The sequence below is a fragment of the Ambystoma mexicanum genome, chromosome 8 (assembly GCF_040938575.1).
Source record: "Ambystoma mexicanum isolate Mex_15411 chromosome 8, UKY_AmexF1_1, whole genome shotgun sequence".
NCBI lineage: Eukaryota > Metazoa > Chordata > Amphibia > Caudata > Ambystomatidae > Ambystoma > Ambystoma mexicanum.
Window position 1 is genome coordinate 1,241,006,129 of NC_090929.1, and position 24,849 is coordinate 1,241,030,977.

Sequence of the window (24,849 nt, forward strand, 5' to 3'; positions counted from 1 at the left end):
TACTTGCCTAGGATTCACTTGTCAGCTGTGCAGAGGTTCAGAAGATGGCAATATTCAGCAGGATACAAACATAGGAATGTGGTTCAATTATGTTGCCCATTAGTGTACAGTTGCCAACAAACTGGGCAAAGTATCAGAAGATGGGAGTTTATTCACAAGAACAATGAGTACGAAACATTTATAACAGATAATCTGCATGTAATGTTTCCATGTACAAGAAAAGCCAATTGAAATTTTTGAATCGTGGAAAGTTGGATGTTCATATTACTTATTTTCTATTTCTGCACTTGCTAAGCTTTTGCTAATAGAACCATTGCAATCTGCTTAAGTGAAATAGGGGAATGCTTGCATAGCTCTAACTCACATGCTCTCGGCAAGTGTCACCCGCATTGGAAATGGTTCAGTCACCCGCCAAGCCGCTAACCCACCTATATAATTTAATGAGCTCTCACCGACCCAAAACAAGATCATCTACTTTCACCCACCTTGGGGCTCTACACGATTGAGAGGTATGCGCTTGGTTGATTGCAATATTACTGCACAGAATGGGGACCTGCTCCACCGAGCAGCTCACTACCTGGTGTGATGCAGCTCCAAGTTGTGCAGCGACTGTAGTATGGGACTGACCCAGTAAGTGCAGATTCATTCAATCCATCATTCATTTTCTTCTATAGCGCACTGTCAGCAAAGGCATCATTGCACTGTCGAAAGATACCAAGGAGACTGGACGGAAGACTCGCATGAAAAGAAAGCTTTTGAGCCTTTGTTTAAACAGTGCAAAATCCACAGTAGTTCTTAGCTGCTAAATCAGCGAATTTCTGAGCCTAGGCCCTGCCACAGAGGAGGCTCTGCCACTCAACAGCTCCTTTCTATATTGGTGGGTATTTCTTAAAGCTGATTACAGCAGCAGTTTTGATGGTCTTCACTGGTATGGCCAGGCAACCCTAATTTCTGGACATCATGAACTCTTCCAGAGCAGGTTCATTGGCTAGCTTTATGGCCCTGTCCTGGCTCAGGTTACACTGTTATTACTGTCTCATACATGTAGTGCTCATGTCTTCTTGGCCCCACACGATGGCCAAGATCAACTAGCGAACAACATTTTATGGTGCTGAGAGCAATATGTTGCTTGCGAGCTACATGTTGGGGATCACTATGTTATGGGGTTCTCATTACCATGGCACTGTATTCCTATATGCAGCACAGCAGTTCATGACCAAACAAATTATGACAATTCTGTGTTATGAACTGTGGAGGGAGAACTTTCACTATATTGCTAGAGTATGTGTAACTGTGATAATAAAGATGGCAGTTTGAATGGAAAATGTTCAGTGTTGTCGACAGTCTTTGCTGAGAAATGCACGTCATGCATCACATGTGGAGTTAGCCCATCGCAGCAACAGCGTACAACTTCATCTTATCTCATTGGTGCATGTTGTGAATGGAGTTGGTGTTCTCAGAGGTGCCGTGTTTAGGTTGGGCCCTTTTGTAATTACCTTATGTGTGCAGGACAGCTTTACCTGACTTAAAGATTGACAGTGTTCTTGAAGATTGCTGTTGTGGTTGCTCCACAATCCTATCAGATCCAATGACCACTTCTGCCCCAGTCTTGCTTCTATCTTGGTGTCGCTCATTTAGAAAGCAGCTCATAAGCCCTGCTTCCAGGGTATCACTCTACCTACCCCACTAATTTAATACTGATGTCACTGTGTGGCGGTTTGCAGGCAGGGGAGGAGGCAGTGGATAGTACTGGACTCTGCCATTGCATATTGCTAAAGCACGGTGTGGGCCATGCTGGGGGAGCTTTTGGAGAGTGTTGGGAACCGTTACTGCTCCCTTCAGGCCCTGGCTCTACCACTGTCACCTGTCAACCCGTGCTAGATCCCTTGCTATGCAGTATCAAAATTGGAATGTACACCACAGGTTAATTCAAAGGCACTGCCTGATGGAGGTGGTTATTGCCCCTACTGCATAATGGTACCATGCCTATAGTGTCCGATGTGAAACATTACCACACATACTACCTAATGATGCCATAGATTTACTCGCTGGCAACAAAGTGAATAAAGCAACACAGTTGCAACGCGAACGCCGCCGGCTGGAAGCACCTGAAAAAGCCTGCGGCGGCCATGATGGAAAAAAACACTAGACTGCAGCGGTGCGTTATAGACTAACGTGGTGGAACCATTCCATGGCAGCCACATCTCCATTGGTCCCACAATCGCATATAGAAGGGCCGCATGACAGTATGCCCCCCTCCAATATGGGAAAAACCCGGCTTACCCGGGTGAGCTCGGTAAAATTTCTTCACCAACTGAGGGGCAAAAACATTGGAACTGGGTTCCCATGAATCCTCTGAAGATGGATACCCCTTCCAGGATATTAGAAATTCTAATCTCCCTTTATGGTAACGAGAATCTTTGATACCTGCCACTTCATATTGTTCAATTTCTGATTAAACCATATCGTCCTTCTGCCGTTTCACCGGGATAGGGGGGATCTCCTCAGAGGCAGGACGAAGTAAGGAAGAGTGGAAAACTGGATGAATCTTACCCATGCTCTTGGGCAGCCGAAGTCGGAATGTCACCGGGTTGATCTGATATATCACCGTGTAAGGGCCTATAAATCGTGGAGACAATTTGAAAGGACGGATCCACTTAGGTAAGTATTTGGTGGACAACCAGACCCCGGATCCTGGACTAATAGACTGAAAATCATTGCGTTTTCGATCTGCCAACCTCTTGTATTCAGAACCGGCCTCTACTAGAGCATTTCTGGCGGTTCTGTGTGCTTCTAAGATTTGCTGTAGTCGGGCTTCAATTGTGGGGCAGACTGAATGGGTGGAAGAAATGGACATAATACCTCTGGGGTGTTGGCCAAAGGTGCAAAATAAGGGACTGAGATCCGTGGCCGAGTGCTTGGAGTTATTATAAGCAAACTCGGCCGTGGGTAGCAAGTCGAACCAATTGTTTTGGGCTTGATTGACATAGCACCGGAGGTACTACTCTAACGTACCGTTGAATCTCTCAGTTTGTCCATTGATTTGAGGGTGGAAACCTGAAGACAGCGCCCGTTCTATTCCCAATCTGTGACATAGGGCTTCCCAAAGAGTGGATGTAAGTTGGCTTCCTCTGTCCGAAATGATCTTCAAAGGTAAACCATGTAGGCGTAAAATATCACGGATGAAGACCTCTGCCATTTCGGATGCAGAAGGCAAACCTGGAAATGGAGAAAAGTGAGCCAGTTTGGTGAGAGAATCAACAGTAACCATTATACAGGTATGACCTCGAGAAACTGGAAGTTCTACAATAAAATCCGCAGAGATCTACTCCCATGGGACCTTGGGTAATGGAATTTGTTCCAAAAGTCCTAAAGGTCTTTGATTGTGATGCTTGCTACGGGCACATCGAACACATGATTTGATGTACTCCTTGACGTCCGAAGATATTTCTGGCCAGAAAAACGATCTTCTGACGAGTTCTTCGGTGTTCTTCGTGCCTCGATGACCCGAAGTGCTATGATCATGACACCAAGACGGTACCTTGAGGCGCAAAATAGTCTCTTGTTAACAAAACACAGATTATCCCTCATGGTGACTTTAAACCTGGGAGATGGGAACTCTGGAAGAGGCGAGTGAGCGGTTGCTGTCTTGATTTGGGAGAGGAAAGATACCGTAGCTGCAATAAACACCTTATCGGGAAAGATATTTTCCTTGGGTCGAGAATAGGGATCTTCGGTAACCCACCGACGGGATAGGGCATCAGCTACTACATTCTGGCAGCCGGGGAAGTAGGTTATCTCGAGGTCGTACTGTGCAAAGAAGTGAGCCCACCTGGCTTGCCGGGAATTGGTACACTCCATATTCTGCAAAGATTTGAAATTCCGGTGGTCCGTCCTGATGGTGAATGGGTTTACTCCTCCTTGAAGGAGATGTCTCCAGTCCTCACATGCTAACTTGATCGCCAGAAGTTCCTTCTCAATCACAGAATAATTAATTTGACTGGGAGTAAGGGTCTTGGAGAGCTAGGCTACATAGTGTTCGATACCTTCATGATCTTGCAGGAGAACGGCTCACACCGCGTTGGCAGAAGCGTCCGCTTCAATGATAAACTTCTTGGACTGATCCGGTTGTTTCAGAATAGGTGCGGAGCTGAATCTTTCTTTAAGGTTTCGGAAGGCACCTTCTGCTTCGGGTGACCAGTTAAACGGTAGATTGTCTTTCTTGAGCAGAGAAGTGATGAGAACCACTATCGAGGAGAGGTTCTTGATGAATTTTCGATAGAAATTAGTGAATCCCAAGAACCTTTAAACTTCCTTAACAGAGGAAGGAGATGGCCAATCTGAGATCATGGAGATATTCTTGGGGTCCATCTTAATTCCATTTTGGGAAAGAACGAATCCCAAATAGGGTACCGAGGAAACATGGAACATGCATTTACTGGGTTCGACGAAGAGATGATTTTCTTGAAGACGTCTAAATACCTCATGTAGATGGGCAGAATGCTCTTGAGTGGTCTTGGAAAAGCCTAATATATCGTCCAAGTAAATGATGACTGAGTGAAACAGTAAATCTGAGAAAGTGCGGTCCATAAACCGTTGAAACACAGCCGGGGCATTGACCAAACCGAAGGGCATCACTTGTACTCGTAGAGACCATAGGGTGTTCTAAAGGCGGTCTTCCATTCATCTCCTGCTCGGATGCACAGAAGATGATAGGCGTTACAGAGATCTAGCTTTGAAGATAACAGCTCCCTTGACAGCCTCTAGAATGTCAGAAATGAGAGGCATGGGATATCTATCCCGAATAGTGACCTTGTTAAGCCCACGATAGTCAATGCAAGGTCTAAGTTCGGCGGAATCCTTCTTGGAGATAAAGAACAGAGAAGCGCCCGCTGGTGATTTGGAAGGTTGAATCAAACCGTTCTTGAGGTTGGCATCCAGATATTGATACTAAAAGAGGTTGAATCTCCCATCCAAGCTCCTGACTCGTGCCTGAAGGATAAAAACTGGTGCACGGGCATACAAAATGCCCTAGCTAACAAAATCTCCTCTCTTAAGACAAAGATACACATTAAAAAGGACTCCCTTCTCTCTTCCACTAAACCCAGCATCCCCACCCCTAAAAAGATACACCCAACTCAGACGCACCCCCCTGTGCACACTCCCCATTTTAACTTCCACAGAGTATCCACCAAAGAGGTAGAAAAAGTCATTCTCACCCTCAAACCATCTAACTGCCATGGGGACCCATGCCCTGCACAATTGATAAAGGATGTGGCTCGTGATCGCGCAACATTTATTACCAAACTAATAACCTGTCTTGCTCAGTACAATAAGACAGGAACAAAACATGGGAGCAACCATAGTTGCTTGGACTGCTGTATTCGATCTAAGGAGAAGGGCATTTTGTCAAAACAAGGTGAATGTGATATGAGACATATTGATTATGCAGAAGTAAGGAACAAGAAGAATACAGGGACACTTCAAGAAAGCATAGTACAAGGGAATAAAATCCCAAACGCAGCAAAGAGACGAAGTCTAACTCAAGAAAGAAGAGGGACACCAGAAAGGTGACAAAGTCCTCAAGAAGAACTGTACAAATTAATCCAGGAAATAGCCAAGAACTCTTTAGGAATCAGCTACCAGGCCTGAGGAACACATATCCAGGAGATGGGAGTCATTCTTCTGGGCTTTTTGTCTTCTCTTAGTGGTAGGGTCAGGATAGATTAGCTTTGAGACGGAGGACAGACTGTTTACTTTTTGAAATTCACTACTGAGTACGTGCACACTAGTTAGTTTTGTTAGGTAGGGAAAAGCATAGAATAGGGATAGAAATGCCTTTTAAATACAAAAAAGAAGGTGGGTGAGGTGCGCACTCCCGGTCCTGGTCAATTGAACCTGTTGCAAAAAATATAATAAGTAGCTGGGTCAAATCCCAAAATGGACAAATATTCACAGGGTTAGATCCCTTCATCAGGGAGTACTGAGTACCTGATTTGCAGCAGAAGGTTCAATTGACCAGGACCGGGAGTGCGTGCCTCACCCACCTTCTTCTTTGTACTGAATGCTATGGGAGTCCCGGGCTCCAGAGGCAGCGCCACGGGGTGACTGTGCCCCACTTTGGAGAATCATAAAGATGGTTCTCTCCCCTCCCCCAAATTTGGGAAGGACTTGTGCTTTGGAGGGGTGTCGGTTGCTGGTCACCTGAACAGAAAAAAACGTTTTCACTACAGCTACCAGAATCCTTTGAGTCTAATTAGACACACCTGCTCAACAGCCTCCCTGATGATTATTTGAGATAAGAAAGCCCTAGGAGGAGAACAACTACAGACCACAGAACTGCAGCTGAGGGATTTAACCCTGTTATTACTGAGTACCTGATTTGCAGCAAGGGATCTAACCCTGTTATTACTGAGTACCTGATTTGCAGCAGAAGGGATTTAACCCTGTGAATATTTGTCCATTTTGGGATTTGACCCAGCTACTTATTATATTTTTTGCAACAGGCTCAATTGACCAGGACCGGGAGTGCGCGCCTCACCCACCTTCTTCTTTGTACTAAATTATAATTTAAATAAACTTGTTGTTTATCATGAGAAAAACTGGTCTGCCTCCTTCTTCTAACCTAACAGTGTCCATGCAGTGCCTTCTGAGTTGGAAATAGGCCAGCAGTATCAGCATTATGGTATTCCCAGTCAGTTTACCACAACCAGTAATTGCCTTTGCCAATGTGGTAATCTGAGGGGCTCCCTGGGATGGAGAGCTTTCTGCCCTTACGCCAGAAGTATAATGTCAAATGTCCTGTATTTAAAAAATACCTCATGTCATATTAATCTACTTTTGTATAAATGTTTTTGAAGCAGTGAATTTATGAAATACTGATGGAAAGTTGAGTGTCATTGGCATATACATGATAGCTAGCATTATAGCTCTCAAGGAGTGCTAAGCATGTAAGGAAGAACCAAATAGTTTAGCACTAAATCAACAAACATTTCTAAATATTTGTCCATGAGCAATCTGGGATAGAAACCATGTGTGAATTTCAACGTATGTGTTATAAAAATAAAATACAAATGGAAACTGCCCCGATTGACACCCAGTGCACATGCTTATGCAAATATCCTGCAACACCATCAGAAACAGGAAACGGGCCACGTTCCAGGAATGACCTAATGTCTCCGGTTGTGACATAGGAGGATTTGATTTGTAGAGACAAAACAAGGGAAGAGATATAGTGGCAGGGTTTCTAGAAGTGTGGTATTCGACCAAAACCATAGTTATCAATTTTATATTATGTACACAGCAGGCAACTTCATTCTGTTTTACGATGAGGCGATGTGTAGGGTATGTGGAGGGGGCAGGGTTAGCACTAGGGTGACAGTGTGGGTAATGTTTTTTCTGATCAAAATGGTTAAATGTGCTTGCATGATATTATAAAAATCAAAAATAAGGTTTATACAAAAACAATGCACACATTTTGAAACATCTAATAGACATTCAACCTACGTATTCAGCTTCACTTAGAGTCTTTGAAAAGGATTGTTTCTCTGTACAAAGTGGACTAGCAAGAACTTTCTTATTTGTTAAGGGAATCCTGGATAGTAAATACCTTGCTCTGGACCTCCCAAGGCTTGGTGATGGCAGACAGGTCACACCCTGTCATCATCATTGCCCTGGAAGAGATGCAAATAGTTGTTGAATGATTAGGCAGGACAGATTGCAGATTGACCGCTCTCCAGACTATGAATTGCAAGGCATTCGCTGCTTACATTATGACTTCTTTCTTGGTTGGGTCACATGTTATGTATTTCACCGCCTCTTCTTCTGTCTGCATTTGCTCTGTTGCATCCACAATCTTCTGAAACATCGTCCTCTTCCTGTAAAAGTGAAAATGCAAACTTCAGATTGAAGAAGGTACTGGTATCTCGCATGTGCTGCTTTCTCAAGGCCCATGTGGGAATTACAAGAAACTGACGGTACCTTGAGGCGCAAATCGGGTGAAGGTACAAACAGTCTCTTGTTAACAAAACACAGACTATCCCTCATGGTGACTTTAAACCTGGGAGATGGGAACTCTGGAAGAGGCGAGTGAGCGGTTGCTGTCTTGATTTGGGAGAGGAAAGATACCGTAGCTGCAATAAACACCTTATCGGGAAAGATCTTTTCCTTGGGTCGAGAATAGGGATCTTCGGTAACCCACCGACGGGATAGGGCATCAGCTACTACATTCTGGCAGCCGGGGAAGTAGGTTATCTCGAGGTCGTACTGTGCAAAGAAGTGAGCCCACCTGGCTTGCCGGGAATTGGTACACTCCATATTCTGCAAAGATTTGAAATTCCGGTGGTCCGTCCTGATGGTGAATGGGTTTACTCCTCCTTGAAGGAGATGTCTCCAGTCCTCACATGCTAACTTGATCGCCAGAAGTTCCTTCTCAATCACAGAATAATTAATTTGACTGGGAGTAAGGGTCTTGGAGAGCTAGGCTACATAGTGTTCGATACCTTCATGATCTTGCAGGAGAACGGCTCACACCGCGTTGGCAGAAGCGTCCGCTTCAATGATAAACTTCTTGGACTGATCCGGTTGTTTCAGAATAGGTGCGGAGCTGAATCTTTCTTTAAGGTTTCGGAAGGCACCTTCTGCTTCGGGTGACCAGTTAAACGGTAGATTGTCTTTCTTGAGCAGAGAAGTGATGAGAACCACTATCGAGGAGAGGTTCTTGATGAATTTTCGATAGAAATTAGTGAATCCCAAGAACCTTTGAACTTCCTTAACAGAGGAAGGAGATGGCCAATCTGAGATCATGGAGATATTCTTGGGGTCCATCTTAATTCCATTTTGGGAAAGAACGAATCCCAAATAGGGTACCGAGGAAACATGGAACATGCATTTACTGGGTTCGACGAAGAGATGATTTTCTTGAAGACGTCTAAATACCTCATGTAGATGGGCAGAATGCTCTTGAGTGGTCTTGGAAAAGCCTAATGTATCGTCCAAGTAAATGATGACTGAGTGAAACAGTAAATCTGAGAAAGTGCGGTCCATAAACCGTTGAAACACAGCCGGGGCATTGACCAAACCGAAGGGCATCACTTGTACTCGTAGAGACCATAGGGTGTTCTAAAGGCGGACTTCCATTCATCTCCTGCTCGGATGCACAGAAGATGATAGGCGTTACAGAGATCTAGCTTTGAAGATTACAGCTCCCTTGACAGCCTCTAGAATGTCAGAAATGAGAGGCATGGGATATCTATCCCGAATAGTGACCTTGTTAAGCCCACGATAGTCAATGCAAGGTCTAAGTTCGGCGGAATCCTTCTTGGAGATAAAGAACAGAGAAGCGCCCGCTGGTGATTTGGAAGGTTGAATCAAACCGTTCTTGAGGTTGGCATCCAGATATTGATACTAAAAGAGGTTGAATCTCCCATCCAAGCTCCTGACTCGTGCCTGAAGGATAAAAACTGGTGCACGGGCATACAAAATGCCCTAGCTAACAAAATCTCCTCTCTTAAGACAAAGATACACATTAAAAAGGACTCCCTTCTCTCTTCCACTAAACCCAGCATCCCCACCCCTAAAAAGATGCACCCAACTCAGACGCACCCCCCTGTGCACACTCCCCATTTTAACTTCCACAGAGTATCCACCAAAGAGGTAGAAAAAGTCATTCTCACCCTCAAACCATCTAACTGCCATGGGGACCCATGCCCTGCACAATTGATAAAGGATGTGGCTCGTGATCGCGCAACATTTATTACCAAACTAATAAATGCGTCATTCACATCAGGCAGCGTACCTAACAATCTGAAACAATCATGGGTCCTCCCCTGCTCAAAAAAACGAATTTAGACACCTCTACTCCCACTAATTACCGCCCCATCACTACAGTACCATTCCTTCTTAAAATTCTCTACAAAATAGCATGCCAACAAATTCAACATTACCTTGAGCACTTCCATCTCTTAGGAGTCAGACAATCGGGTTTCAGGCCTCAACACGGCACCAAAACCGCACTCATAGATCTTAAGGCACAGATAGATGAGCTGAGAGATCAGGGTAAGGTGGCACTACTGCTACTTCTTGATCTCTCGGCTGCCTTCGACCTGGCCGACCACGAGAGCCTATGCGACCACCTTCAAAAAGCCGCCCACTTCTCTCAAGAGGCAACTGACTGGATCCAATCCTTTCTAAATAACCGCACGATGAGAGTCTTTTCCCTACTAGCAGCAGCCGACCCAACACCCATCACCTGTGGCGTGCCTCAGGGATCTTGCGTCTCCCCGACCCTGTACAACATCTTCACGAAGCCCCTTTTTGATGATCTAGATGGTCTGGGTATCACCTACACTAGCTATGCCGATGATACTCAGATCCTTATCCCGTTGACGGGGGATTATGACAAGGATTTGGCCTTTGTCAACAAAGTATACCTCATCATCCAGGCATGGATGGCCTCACACGGTCTATACCTGAATGACGACAAAACAGAACTCCTCATTCTAGGGTCCTCACACAACCTTAACAAACTAGACCAAAACTATTCCTCCTTCGTAATTGACAACAATAAGATCATGGTAGCCAAGGAGGTCAAAACCCTTGGCTTCTACCTAGACTCCACTCTCACCTTTAAAAAACAAGTTAATGCTATGGCATCTGCCACATCTTATATATGCAAACTCATCAGAGCAGCCAAACCTTTTCTCTCCCCGTCTAACTGCATCACCCTAGCCAGGGCTCTGATCCTGTCCAAGCTGGACTATTGCAACGCACTTTATGTAGGATGCAACAAATATATTACAAACAAAATTCAGATCCTCCAAAATAACGCCCTAAGAGCGGCCCTCAGTATCCCAAAGAAAGTCCACATCTCTGATTCTAGAAGGTCTGTCAACTGGCTTTCTACCAAAGACAAAATATTCCTCAAATCGGTTTCCCTGACCCACAAATGCCTCCACCAAGCAGCCCCTCAATACCTTATCACTAGATTCACCAGACCTACCTCCTCTCGCTCCTCTAGAATGGCCAACTCCAATCTCCTCCTGGTGCCCAGGTTTAAACGTTCTATGTCGGGTGGGAACAGCTTTCCTGTTAAAGCCTCACAATACTGTCCCTTCCACCACTTTGCAGGGAGGACCTCCCCTACCACCTGTTCAGAACTAAGACCATCCATTGGCTCAAGACTCACAACACATAACAACCTCTTGCTCTCTTGCTACCCTAATGCTCCACCACTATGATTGTAAATATGTACTTTTAGGTTGTCAACTGCTCAGTGTAGATACCTTTTCATGAGACAACCGATTTATTGTATATAGCATTACTTATATTGTTTATTTCTGTAACCCATGCCTCATCGGCGTGCATTGCTTCCTTGTACGCATTGTAACCACGGCTGGACTTCATTTCTTGTATGTAACCAAGCTTTGCAATCCTCTTGTTGCCTCTGTGCCTTGCTACCCCTCTAGGGGTTAGGTGCGCAATATAAATAAATAAATACAAATACAAATTGACGAAGAACCTCCTTTTCCTTTAGTGACAAAGAGAACATTCTACTAAATGGTACTAGGGCTTCTGGAACTAGATCTATTGAGCAATCCTCGGGACGGTGAGGAGGTTTTTCATGATCCTCCTTCTCCACAAAAACTGAGGCATAGTCAAGAAAATGGGATGGTACCGACTGTACGGTCCATGTTGGAGTTTCAATGGATTGCAGTACCGCGGTTTGATACCTCTGGGATGCCAGGCAAGCCTTACTGCAGTAAGATGAGAGGAAACTGAGTGTGTTGGAGGACCAATCTATGGTGGGGTTATGTCGGCACAGCCAAGCTATACCCAAAATGATGGGCAAGTGAGCTGCCCTGATGATGTCAAAAGAAATCTCTTCTTGGTGGTGTTGGATGGTAACCTGGATGTTTTCAGTGAAATGGGTGATGTGTCCAGAACAGAGGGGAGTTCTGTCGACTCCTTCTACCTTGAGATCCTCTTTATATTGAACTCTCTGGATGCCCATCTAGGTTCGAGGTACTGCGTTTCCGGAATGCCTTGGTGGAACATCTGGACAATTGTGGAGTAGATGAGATGCGGACCCACAGTACATACAGAGACCTGTGTCTCTGCGCCTTTTCCTTTCTTCCGGAGTAAGAGGAGATCTCATGGAACCGATCTGCATGGGTTCTTCCTTTGAAGTTCCTGAGGATGTAGCAAGAGTAGGCGAGGGACTGGAAGGGAAAAAGGTCCCTCTTCCTTTCTTCCTTTCTTGTTTATGTTCATTAAGGCGATGCTCAATCTGCAGAGAAACTGACAACAATTTCGCGAAGGAAGCAGGGGGCGGAATTCTCGCAAGTTCATATTTTAATTCCTCCTTCAGTCCCCTTCGGAAAATCATAAATTGGGCTTGTTCCTGCCAATTCGCCTCTGTGGCTAATTGTTTAAATTTGGTAATGTAGGACAAGAGATCCATTTGCCCTTGATGGACTTCCAATAACTCTTCACAAGCCAAATACTTGATTTCGGGCCTTTCAAATGCTTGCTTAAACTTTTCAAGGAATGCTCTCCAATCTCGTAAAACGGGGTCGTCCGCAGTTACCAAGGTTAGCCCAAGGCAGAGTGTTCCCCGTTAAGTTAGAGACAACAACGCCAACCTTGCTAAGATCTGTGGAAAAGGTTGTGGGACGAAAGGCGAATTGTACGTTGCAGCCTTCAATAAACTCCTTCAGATGTTTTGACGAACCGTCATACCTCCCTGAAGACAGAGGCATGGGAGGGAGATCAGTACTGCGAGGTTCCCAGTTTGCCACCAACTGCCTGAGTACAGAATTTCCAGCCTTGATGTTCTGCATTTCTTGATTTAAATTCCTTACTTCCATATTGAGTGACTGAACGGCTGCGACAAGCTCTTGGACCTGCTCTGCTGTAGCCATGGCGGGAGTTGTTTGGCGTTGCAAGCTGTCAGGCACGTCTACCTCTATGTCTGATCCTGAACCCACACAAACCTCCTCACCTGAGGATTCGGACTTGGTTGCTCCCTTCTTCTTTCTTTCACGGATGGCAGGTTTCTTTTTATGCAAGTGTGGCCGACTGTGGAACGACGCCACCGTGATTCCCGGAAAAATTCCGAAACCAGAGGCCCCGGATCCGCAGCTGCCGAAAGGGGAAAAAGCCACAAAGGCAAAAAAAACCAAGTGCCTTCCGCAGGATGGACACGCTGATCTTCCGGTGTGCAGGTAAGTGATCGGTCCGAAGAAGAGGATTTTCCCAAGAAGTGTAGTGGAAAGAGAACACCATCTCCAGGAGTTTGGATTGCGAGTCCCAGGTAGACAAGCAAAGAAGGGAACGAGCGGGAGATAGGTCCAGAAGGGAAAGAGAGAAGGAAGCGGGCCGGAGATGACCCGTCAGGCAGGGAGTCCAGCAAAGGTAACCAGGAAAGCGAGGTAAGGAGAAACAGAAAACAGTACCTGTAGAGGACGCCAAGAGAGCGGAGGAAAGCAGGGCTCAGCGGAGCCAAGAGAAATCACTGCGAGCGTTGGCAACAAAGTGAAGAAAACAACACATTTGAAACGCGAACGCTGCTGGCTGAAAGCACCTGAAAAAGCCGGCGGCGGCCATGATGGAAAGAAACACTAGACTGCAGCAGTGCGTTACAGACTAACGTGGTGGAACCATTCCATGGCGGCCGCGTCTCCATCGGTCCCACTATCACATATAGAAGGGGCACATGAAACTCATTCCGAGTGCGGTGGTAAGGGGTTAACGGCACCGGTAAGGATGCCGGTGCCGTTAACCCCCTACCACTGCATTACGAGGTACCTTAGCGGGTCCCACTAGGGCCGGCTGGTTTTACCAGCCGCCCTTAGCGGGACCCATTAAGGAACCAGGGAGCTAATAACCGGTCCGCTATTTGCGGGCCCGTTATTAGCTCCTTCCCCATTCCCATTGAGCCCTCTATGGGCTCAATGGGAATGGGGAATGGTTTTCGGAATGGGAACTTACCGGGTCCACAAAGGTCGGAATGTCTCGGTAAGTCCGCATTCTGACACCATGGACCCGGACACAGGTCTGGAGGCAGCCTTGGTGCCACTAGCACCATGGCTACCTCCAAACTCGTAATGACCCCCAATGACTCCCTTCTCCTGGATGTAAAGCGTCCAAATGCCTCTCAGGTTGTTCAAAGCAAAAGTTCCATAAAGTTTCCGGGTTCTCCCTAACCCAACAAAAAAAGACAGTTATTCACATAAAGTTCTCGTGGGGCTAGGAGAATGACACCCTTCTCCTGGCTCGTTCCCCCAATGTCCTTGTTAATTCTTACAATGGTTTGTAGCTTCTTTAGGGAGGTTTTCACAGTCTCTGGGATTTGTAGAATTCTTAATCTGCCCCCACTTGGAAACTTAAGCTGTTCCTGGATTCCTTTTCGTCTTTCCAGCACCACCCTCCTGTGGAGCTGGCCAGAGAATTGTATTACAAAATGTTTTACTGTCTTAACAACCATAAAGGTTTTCTTTGTATCTTAAGGAAGGCAAGGTTAAGGCATGAGTTGAAAAGAAGGGACTCTTGGCAGGAACTGCTGTTGACCAATCTTCAAGGTGTAACAGACTGATGACAGAAGATGATTGGGGGTTGGCTCAGTGGTCCAGCCCTAGACGATTCTGGGGTGGGTACAGTGATTCTCTCTTTTGGCAGGGGTTTCCCCAGCTATTCGATTTTCGGACAGAAGGAGAGCATACACTATCCCGGGCCTCCAGGGGATAGTGTATGCTTATCCTCCCAGGGTCGATAATATAATCCCCTTTTATAGCGTTTCAGGCAGTTGGGGTCTTGGTTGATGGCCAACGTACCCTCTCAATCGCTAAGGTAGGTGCTGTATGTTAATACTATTCACTGTTCTCCCGTTTTGCCTTAAATTTCTTGGAAAGTCAAAAAAGTTTCTTAAATAGCTCACCTCACAGACTTTCGTTAACTCCTGTTACCTGTATTGGGATCGGAATGCTTCACCAGGTTGATAGAATTTTATCTGAGGCCATCAGCCTTGTCTGTTGTGGGGCACCCATTCTTGGAGCCTCACTCTGCTCGTTCCTCTGATATCCATAGCGCCTTTGACAATCCTTTGCATATAGGCCCAAGCACCACCAGCACTCCGTTTGTTTTCCCTGGCTCGCTCTCACTTCTTTGTAGCAAGCCTGGATAAGCGGTCTCGGCATAGTTATCGCAGCAGACGGTCCACCCACTACAGGTCATGCCACTGCCATACACTCTCTGTCGGGCCTTCTGCCGGACTTCTGAGGAAATGCTTTCTGCTTGTCAGGGGAATTAGTGTTGGTGGGGTGAAAGGCCACTCGTACTTGGTAGCGGTCTCATTTTCACCTGCTGGCAGCCAAGTGTAATTCTGATAATGTTTTGCGTCCTGTCTTCATACAGAACGCGTGTTCCAGTCTCTGCTTCTACTTCTCCTCTTAATACCGGAGCAGACGTGCTTCTTCATCTTAGTACCTAAAACAACATGGTGGTTCGATATTTCACAGAAACAAATAGTTTTAGTTGTGAACTTAGACGCATAAGGTTTACGTCCTATCGTCAGCCTACTGGGTTGGGGTTTAAAAGGGTTGTTCTTCCCAATCGCGTCCTTATCCCAGGAGAGGAGTCGCTCTCCCCGAGATCCTCCCACATGTTACCACCCCTAGGGACACTATTGATTAGCGGTCTCACTTCTCTAGCTCATGTCTGGGAAGAAGTGACGCCTTCTGAAGGTTTTTCACAAACCCCTGAGGATAGCCAACCATTCCACTGCACTACTGAATGGGAGAGCTCTGAAATTCAACCAGAGTTCTTCAGTAATGGATTAACTACACCGCAACCCACTCAGGTATTTTGTTATGGTCTGCCGTCTGTTTTTTTGCGGTGGCACAACTGATAGTTCCTTTTATTTTGAATGTTTCAAACTTCCTGTATGACTACTCTCACCATCATTCCTACTGGGAAATCTCTGTACTATGTAGATGGTGGGTTTCGAAGTAACTATTTTTTAAGGAGGGGTGGGGTGGAGGTGAAGAAGGTGCATTTGGTCCCCCCTGCACTTTGCAGTAAACAATTCTGTAAAAGAAAATACATTCTGTAGTACGTAAGGCTCCCTGAGCTCTGTCTGATTTCCCTGCCATTACCATGTTTAGGAAATCACTAACCTATCCCCTTCTTAAAACCTTCATAACTAATTTGCTGCATTTTTTCCAGAGAAAAGTCTAACAATACAGAAAGAAATACCTCAATTTTCTTTCTTTTTTTTTATTGAAAAACTACAGTTTGAAATTACAAACTTTTGTTTCACATCAGCCGAATCACCAACGAACCAGATCCAACAAATCAAATCAGAATTAGGCGAATCAAAACAATCCGAAAATTTGATGTCAGATATCTGTTTTCAAAATCATATCAAAATAGTTCACGGTTGCACAAACAAGTTGTGTACTGTGACCAGGATTAACCTGGTCCACCACGTCTCCATGTCATCATCCAGAGGTGCAAACTGACCAAGATGCAACGATCGCTGGGTAGTTGTTTGCTGACATTCCACTAATAGATGTTTGGTGGTTTCTATTGAAGATTTACAGAAGCGGCACAGATTATCTTTTAAGGATGGATCCTTTCTTTGCCATAAAAGTTCCTTGGTTTTTAGGATGTTTGCTCGCAACCGTAAGAATTGAGCTCTATGATAACGGGATGGGCAATGCAAAAGGTAGCGTGCTGGTTCGTTAAGTTTTCGACAGTCATGATCCATCACTTTGGTTGACTTCAGCTTTTTTCTTTCGTCATTATTGATGCTCCATGCCCAATGATCAAATTTCTTTTTTGCGTGTTGTAGACGAAGTAGGAGTTCTTCATTGCTGATATTTGCTGCAGACAGATACGCCACTAGTTTGCCAAACCAGATATTAAGAAGCTCGAACTTTTTTGGCATCTGGTGGAAAGCAAACAATTTGTATGCCGGTTCCGGCGCTTCCAAGCACATTTTACGCAGCGTTGCTATTGAGTTCCACACCATATTCATGTGTAGAGAGTTGGTGGCTAATTCATATCTCACAATAGAAATAGAAGTGGACTGTGGGAGCTTCAAAGCCTTCTGCCAAAAATGACCTTCTAAAACATGCCAGGTTTGCTCACTTATGTTCCAACCTGCAATAGCACCGAAGATCATTACTGGCACCACTTTTTGCTGGTAGAATTTAATGACAGGTTCCAGAGAGAATTTGCCATAGATCCTGTTGATTTTTACGGCTTGTAGTGATAGTTTCTTCATTTTAGAAGTTAGATCTGTTACCCATTGCTGTTCTCTGATAGAGTTGTTGAATTGTATACCCAAGTATCTTATTGAATCAACCGATGAAATAATTGCTTCTGCAATTTTCCACCTAAAGGATTTATCCTTTTTTTTTTTGACATTTCCAATTGAAACAATCTTTGTTTTTGTGGTGTTTATGGTTAGTTCATTTAGATCCATATATTTTTGCAGGCGTGTTAGTAGCCTATGCAGCCCAATTTGCGTTCGGTCCAGCAGTACCAAATCGTCCGCGTATACGATACATTTAATTGCGGTTTGATTTATTTTGGGCGAGAAGCATGGAATTTGCATGAGAAAAGTTGGTAGGTCTGCCAGGAACAACTTAAATAGCTCTGCGGCTAAGGGGCATCCTTGCTTGACACCTTTTTGGGTCATGTTTGAATTGGTGAGCAGCCCATTGTTATTCAGCCTCACTTTGATTGAGGTATGGGTATGTAACACCATTATTGGTTCCAAGATAGATGCAGGACAGCACCATTTCCGTAGTTATGCCCACAACAGGTTGCGATTTACACCATCGAAAGCTTGTTTCAAATCGATAAAGGCAAGATGTAATTTGCCATTTGATTTCATGGTTTCCAATTTTAAGATTGTTAGGATGAGTAAATTGACATCAACCCCAACACCTTTTGTGAACCCGGTTTGCCGTATATCATTTATTTGCACGGTTTCCGCCCATTTGGCAAGTTTGATACGCAAGTTTGAGCCAAATATTTTACCGATCGTATCTAGCAGGGCAATTGGGCGATAGTTGTTTGGGTCATCCCAACTGCCCTGCTTATGAATTGGAACGATAATCGCAGTCTTCCAGGAATCAGGCAATTTTTTTGCCAAGCTGATTTTTCTGAAAAGATTTCCAATGAAAGCTGCCCACTCATTTGGATGTCGTTTTAAGTCGATATTTGAAATCAAATCTGGCCCAGCAGCGCGTGAGTTCTTTAGCGCCTTGATAGCAATAATAAGATCGTCGTATTCCATTAGCACGTCCCATTGAGTGTCCACAGAGCTCGATGTTATCACATCATTACCATTTGAGTTTTGGAATACAAAAGAAAAATGAGATTCCCATATGTCGCCTGAGATGGTGTTTATTACATATGGGATACTTTTGGAGAAGTCCATATTCAATATCTTCCAGATATTACAGGTGTTTTTTGTCATAATTAGACGTAACATGTGTTCCGCACGATCTTGCTCTATTATTTGCGCCTGCGACCTTGCCCAATTTCTATAGAGTGTGCGTCTAGCTTTTATCGCTTGTTGAGCTTCAGATTTTGGTAAGTTTTTCTTATATTGCCTTAAATCTTTCCGCATTGCCTTTTTCTCATCGCGCAGCACCTTACAATAAATATGTTGGTGAGACCGACCTTGATTTTGAGACCCAACTACAGGCATTTTAAAGGCAATCAGCAGGGCAGTATAATCTGCCACATGATTATCTGGAATGTTCATAAGTTTCGTGCTGAGCCCTTGGATTTGTTTGCCACTTAATCATAGACGATTTCCACCTGAGTTTACTTCTAGAATGATGTTACTTGAGCAGTCTGGCAATTGCATTTCCATCACTATGCAGAGTTTTAACAGGCAGTGGTCGCTGTATTTCATTCGTTTTATTTCTAAGTCAACAACCATGGTTGCAAGGTTGCTTGATATCCATACGTAATCCAGAATGCTAGTTAGCAGAGATGTCTCCTTTAGTTGTTCCATTTAGCATGTGTATATCACGAATCGACATAGCAGTCTGCCAACAGCTCTCTCTTTCCTTAATCAAGGCGGGAGGGACCAACTGAAATTTCCCCGACGAATGTTCAAACCTGAACCAGTTGCAATTCAGGTCCCCGCAGCAAATCACTGATATGTTGGTGTAGGTCAACATTGCGACGTCGATTAATTCAGCGATTGCCGATATAAAGATGTCTGACCTTATCTTTGTCGAGTGCCAGTAAACGTTTATGATCAGAAGGTATTTCCTCGCGTTAGCTTTCTTGCCAGTTGTGTGTATGATTGTACCTTGTACATATGGATTGGGATTTTTAGACTCTAGCACAGCCCATGAACTTGAAATCCTCACCATAGTTATAAGGCCAGAGCTTGGACGGCCTTTCACATTTTTTATCGCTGGATTTAAGATTACAGTAAATCCATCACAAATGGGAGGTGAGCAGAGCCAAGTTTCTTGCAAACATATAATGAAGATATTTGCTAGCGGTGTTTCGAAATCATTAAATAGGTGCTTAAAACCACATGTATTCCAGGAGATAAAAAGGGTTGAGTTGCCAGTGTTGTTTAATCGTGGCTAATGTTGGTTTCTGGGCCCATTATCCTTGCTATTTTTTTCTGTAGCTTTCCTTTGCGGGACTTGATGTAATCTTGAGTTCAATGAGTCAGACATCGATTGTCTTAGAGCAGCCGCATCAACTGGTTTCATTGGTTTCTTGTATCCTTCTTTGGAGCCTTCAGATCGATTTGGAACTTCACAATCTGGTTCAACCAGAATTTCAAAACCGAAAAACAGCAATTCATCACTAGCATTTAAAAGGGTGCTGCGTACCTCAATTTTCCATGACATCTTCGCGTCTTAGCTGTAAACCCAGTAGTTACTGGCATTTTTTTCAGCCTCCCAGATGATTCTAAATTTAAGACATTAATGACAAAGAACAAACCAATTTTTTATTTGGATGATGTTTGCGTGGCATCTAAGATAAAAGAGAATGTTTCATCCCTTCTACCACTTTTTAAACTACTGGTCCACCTTTTTTTTAGAGACCGATTGTTGTCCTGATTCTCGGAAAATTGGGCATGTGTCACTACTATTAAAAAAAGCCAATTTGGATATGGAAGATATGGCCAACTACGGACCCATTTCTGCTTTACCGTTTCTAGGGAAATGTATTGAGAGAACAGTGTTTGACCGACTGTCTGAGTGGGTCACCAACCAAATGTTATTAGCCTCTTCCCAATTCAGTTTTTGCACTAGGTGCAGTACAGAAACAGCTACTTTACATATTCTCGATGATGTGTACAAAATTCTGGATGATGGTGGTTCTTATCTTCTCATCTTATTAGATTTATCCGCAGCATTCTATACCATCGATCATAATATCTTGCTTGATACTCTTAACGAATCGGATGGGAATTAGAGAACAAGTATTGCAGTGGTTTCTGCCATTTCTGTATGACAGATAGCAAATGGCGGTAATGGGACAGAATCGCTGTGAACCGTTTAGGACTCCATTTGCGGTCCCTCAAGGTTCAATACTTTTGACTATGCTGTTAAATATCAGGCTCGTTGTAACTGTGAACTTGTAACAATTCACTCAGGTTCTCTTCACCATAACATAACAATATGGAAAATTCCTACCTTGTCTTCAATCAAGAAATGAGGCTAGCAAGAATTCTCCTGTTAGACCCTCCAGTAGCCTCCAACTCGGCTAATGGAGGATGGCTCGGGGAACCCTTTACAAAGGGGAAAAACCCTGTGCGGCTCGAGAGCGCTGGATTAATGGACGTGACAAGACCTCAACAGCAGCCTTGGTGTGGAAAACAATCAGCGAGCGAATTTCATCGGGAAGCTTTCCTGCCGCTCACGGGTCGTGATGACGTTATCGGGAAGCGGGTTTGTGAATCAGTTTGGGACCGGAGGTGGCTTTAGGAAAGGAAGAGAAACAAGTTCAGTGGTGCAATCGAAAAGACGGACTGTAGAAAATGTAAAAGGGGTTTGATTCCACCTACCCAGTCTGAGAGAAGGAAAAGGGATGTGAGAGCGAGATTCCAGTGATGAATGATGGGAGATGTAGTTCGGGATTTCCTAATGAATTGATACGCGAGTGAAAGAATAAGAGGTAAGTTTGGAAATGTGATTTCCTTGTGCTGAAATGTAAATCTAATTTGGAGGTAATAGAACATACGGAATGTAAGCAGGTCTGAGGGCGAATTCCAATACGAACAGATTTTGACTCTAGAGAGTGAAGGTGATTGGCAGCAGCCAGTCTACGGGAGAGAAAGGAGTAAAGAGAAACAGTATTCAGTGGAGTAAGAAGATGGAAGCTTGGAACCAATTCGGATACTAACATCCAGGAGTCTCCCTATGCGATGACTTACGGAGTGTGACCACCAACAACAGTAGCAATGCGCTGAGTCTCCCCTTCCGGCGGTTTAAGTACCATGATCAATTCACAAGGCGGAGTTTCCTCAGTGGATGGGAAGGGATCTAGACCTTCCATTTCATTCCGTGGGGGAAACAGCGTGAATAGACGGCATGAAGTGCCACCGGCGCAGGAAAGACCACCTTTGTGAACGGGCCGTAACATATGCTGTGTGACCTTTATATGGAGCCGTTGTGCAATTTGGTTCCTAAATTTGACATTTATATGCACCAATATGCTGATGATACACAATTGTATCTGATAATCTCTTCAGAGAAAGATATGTCATGCATAGGTGAATGTCTGATAGAAAATGAAACCTGGATGTCGGAATTTTATTTTATTTTATTTTAAATTGAACAAGGCAAAAACAGCATTTCTTTTAGTGTTCCATTCCAGTACTCAACCAATCTTTTGAAATTGGTTCCTTTATGCAAAAATGCTGGACTCTCAGTCTGTTTTTTCCCAGCTAGTGAAATTGCTGGCTTTTATATTTTTACCTTGATTCCTCATATTAATGGCTTAGAGAAATCGGCTAACTTCCACCTGTTTGCTTTGCTGTCAGTTAAGTCATTTATTTCACCATGTCACTTTCATATTAAAGTTAAAAGTCTTAGTGCTATCCTGCATTGATTATGGAAATTCTGTCTTGTCTGGCCTACCATATTCTTCACAGGCTCCTTTGAGGGTTGCTTTGAACGCTGCTGCACGATTGGTGGCTGTAGCGTGGAAATTTCATCAGAGGACCCTGATTCTGCTCTCCTTGCACTGGCTTCCTCCGGCGGCCAGGATTGCCTACTTATAAAGCAATATATTGGCCAACCCCCATTTAGCTGGCTGAGAGACCAAAGATTTCAGGGGGCTCAATAGGTCTTAAAAGTTAAGCATCTCGATGTCTGGTAGTCCACAGTTTCAAACTGGCTTCCACTAAGAAAAGATCTTTTTCAGGAATGCCCTGTCTAGTGATTTGCGTGGGATTACCAATTACGTGAAGTTGACAATTTAGCCCATGCAAGGTGATGTTTCATTGTTAGGTTTTATTGTTTTCTATTGGTTGTTTTGTAGTTTATATGTCATTATATTTTTATTTTTGTGAAGCGCTCTGATGCACCAGCGCCAGGTTAGCGCTATAGAAGAATTCTAAATTAATAAATAAACTAATTAGCTGCTATGTCAATTTACATAACCTGTTATGTATATGTTTTTAGAGATTTGTCTTAACCCCTTATGAACAGCTCTTGTGTACAGCCGTGTGGGGCTTGCAGTCTAGGGCTTTTTATTTATTTATTTATTTACACATTTAAAGCGCACAAATCAGCCCGTGGGCATTGTGGCGCTGTTACATGTTAGAGTATTGGCTGGTTACAAAAAGTAAGGTTGATACAACAAGAAGTTACAGAAATAGGTAGAAAGATGATTACAAGTCATTTTTGTTTTACACTAGCAATTTCATTAAGCTTTGTTAATAACAACAAATTGAGGTTTTAGTTTAGTGTACAATTGGAGTATGTGAACGGCGGTCAGTTGTTGAATATAGTACATAGATGGTGTTTACTTTAACATTACCTGTGTTAGTTAAAACTCTTACGTTATTGGTTATGAAATGTTTAAATGTCTTCACGCACTGCCAGAAAACACACATAAATTCACATTAGAAAGGAGAATTTAGCGCAGTATTGGGATCGTGCTCACACCATCACTTGCCACCACATTGACACTTGCTCCAGAAACAACCTCTTCAGTCTCAGCAGTCTTGGTGGATCAGACCTCCATTGGACACCAAGAGAATAAGTCTTCACAAGCGGACCAGACTGTGATTCATGCACACGTTCATTGTCGCTCTTCAAACACAGCCCGCTGCCCCAGCCCACACTTCATAGTCCTTCGATGCAAAGAAATCATCCTTGTTATTACCCTGGGCTTTCTCTTCCTTGTTAAGACATGGTTCTCTTCTAAAAGCACTGCTTATTTGCTAAAATTGCACTTTCTGGCTTCAAACTCAAAACATGAATAGACTCTCCAATAGAGGATGTGTAGCACTCTTAGTTTAAATTCTTCTGTATGTGTATCAGTGCTTCCACCAGATCTAAAACTAAGAAACACTTTTCAGTACAACATTTGAAACCATTCCATCTACCTCCTTTCCTGGTTTATGTTAATAACTTTTTGGATCTTGGACCATCTCAATCAAGTAGATTCTCCCTCTGCAAGATTTCAACCTTAGGTTTGGTTCTCTTATTGGTGTGAATTACGTGACATTTCCACTGCACATGATCTCCCCATTTCCTCTGGTGCCAACCTCCTTGGGATCTCAGAACATAATGTGATTGATGTTCTGCCTTGTTTGGGTCTTGGGCACTCCCAACCAATTAGATTCTTCTTTGGGAATATTTCAAACTTTGATTTATTCTCTTGTTTGTTGTCCCCCACTTAGTAATTATGTGACCTTTACATTGCACATTATTTCTTCCCTACACTTCCACATACCGCAGGTGAGATCTAATTTCTGCCAAGGAAAGCCAAGCAACAATATTCATCATCATTCACTGTCCTGCGCGGATGTCTTTGTAAAAAGCAGAGCAGGTAGTGGCGCCGGTTGTTTCCCACTTTTCCCTGTTGTGAGCCACCATCAAGGGGGAGTTTGTGTCTCAAAGCTTGTGTGTTTGGGGTTTTCTTGGACGTCTAGAAACGTGCCACGTTTCCTGCCTGGATTGGAGGGGGAGAGCATGCTATGAACTCTGTCAGGCTGGGGTTGATGAAGATATATACATTTTATAAGAATGACCTCTGCACTCAATGATGTGGAGTGGAGCTGAGTGTGGTGAGTGGAGTTGCAGAGTTTGTTGAAAGTCTATTTGAGATTGTAGATTGGAGTTGTATTGGCTGTGATTACCGGTGACTAATGGTGACACGACTAGAGGGTCAGACTGATGAAAGTGCCTCAAACCTCACACAAGTTCACTGGACCTTGTGGAAAAGATTGGACAATTGTCATTTTCTTGTCATTTTCTTAACATTTTGGGGTTTTTAACAATTGGGTGGAATTTACCCTTTCTGAAGATGAGATTTGGGAGGGGAGGAGGATACGGACTTGGTGCAGGCCTCTGAAGCTAGTTGGGCATTCCTCTCTCTTTTCCTTTTAGTATCAGTGAGTTATCCTCCCCATAGTAAGAGGCGGGGAGAAGGGATTGTGACGAGCCTCCCAAACCATTTCGGGTGCTCCCCACTTGCACATGCCTGTGCATCCAGTGTGTGGGGGGCAGGGGAGACAGACTTAAATAAGCCTCCCAAGTCAGTTGAACATGCCCTCCCTGGAGCCTGGTGTCTTGTGCCCCTGTGCGTTGGCTCTTGTTTAGCCTCGCTTTGGTTTATCAACTA

The 24,849-nt window shown here is 44.1% G+C and overlaps 1 protein-coding gene across 1 annotated transcript in view; it reads right to left on the reverse strand.

Annotated features, from left to right (window-relative positions):
* The window catches only part of PDE6C (phosphodiesterase 6C), a 674,049-nt gene that overhangs the window by 126,196 nt on the left and 523,004 nt on the right, over positions 1-24,849 (reverse strand). Inside the window, exons 17-18 of the mRNA XM_069611351.1 lie at positions 7,770-7,877; positions 7,610-7,673 (exon numbers count right to left, since the gene is read on the reverse strand). Of these exons, the coding sequence (XP_069467452.1) occupies positions 7,610-7,673; positions 7,770-7,877 (172 nt within the window). The remainder of the gene's footprint in view (positions 1-7,609; positions 7,674-7,769; positions 7,878-24,849) is intronic.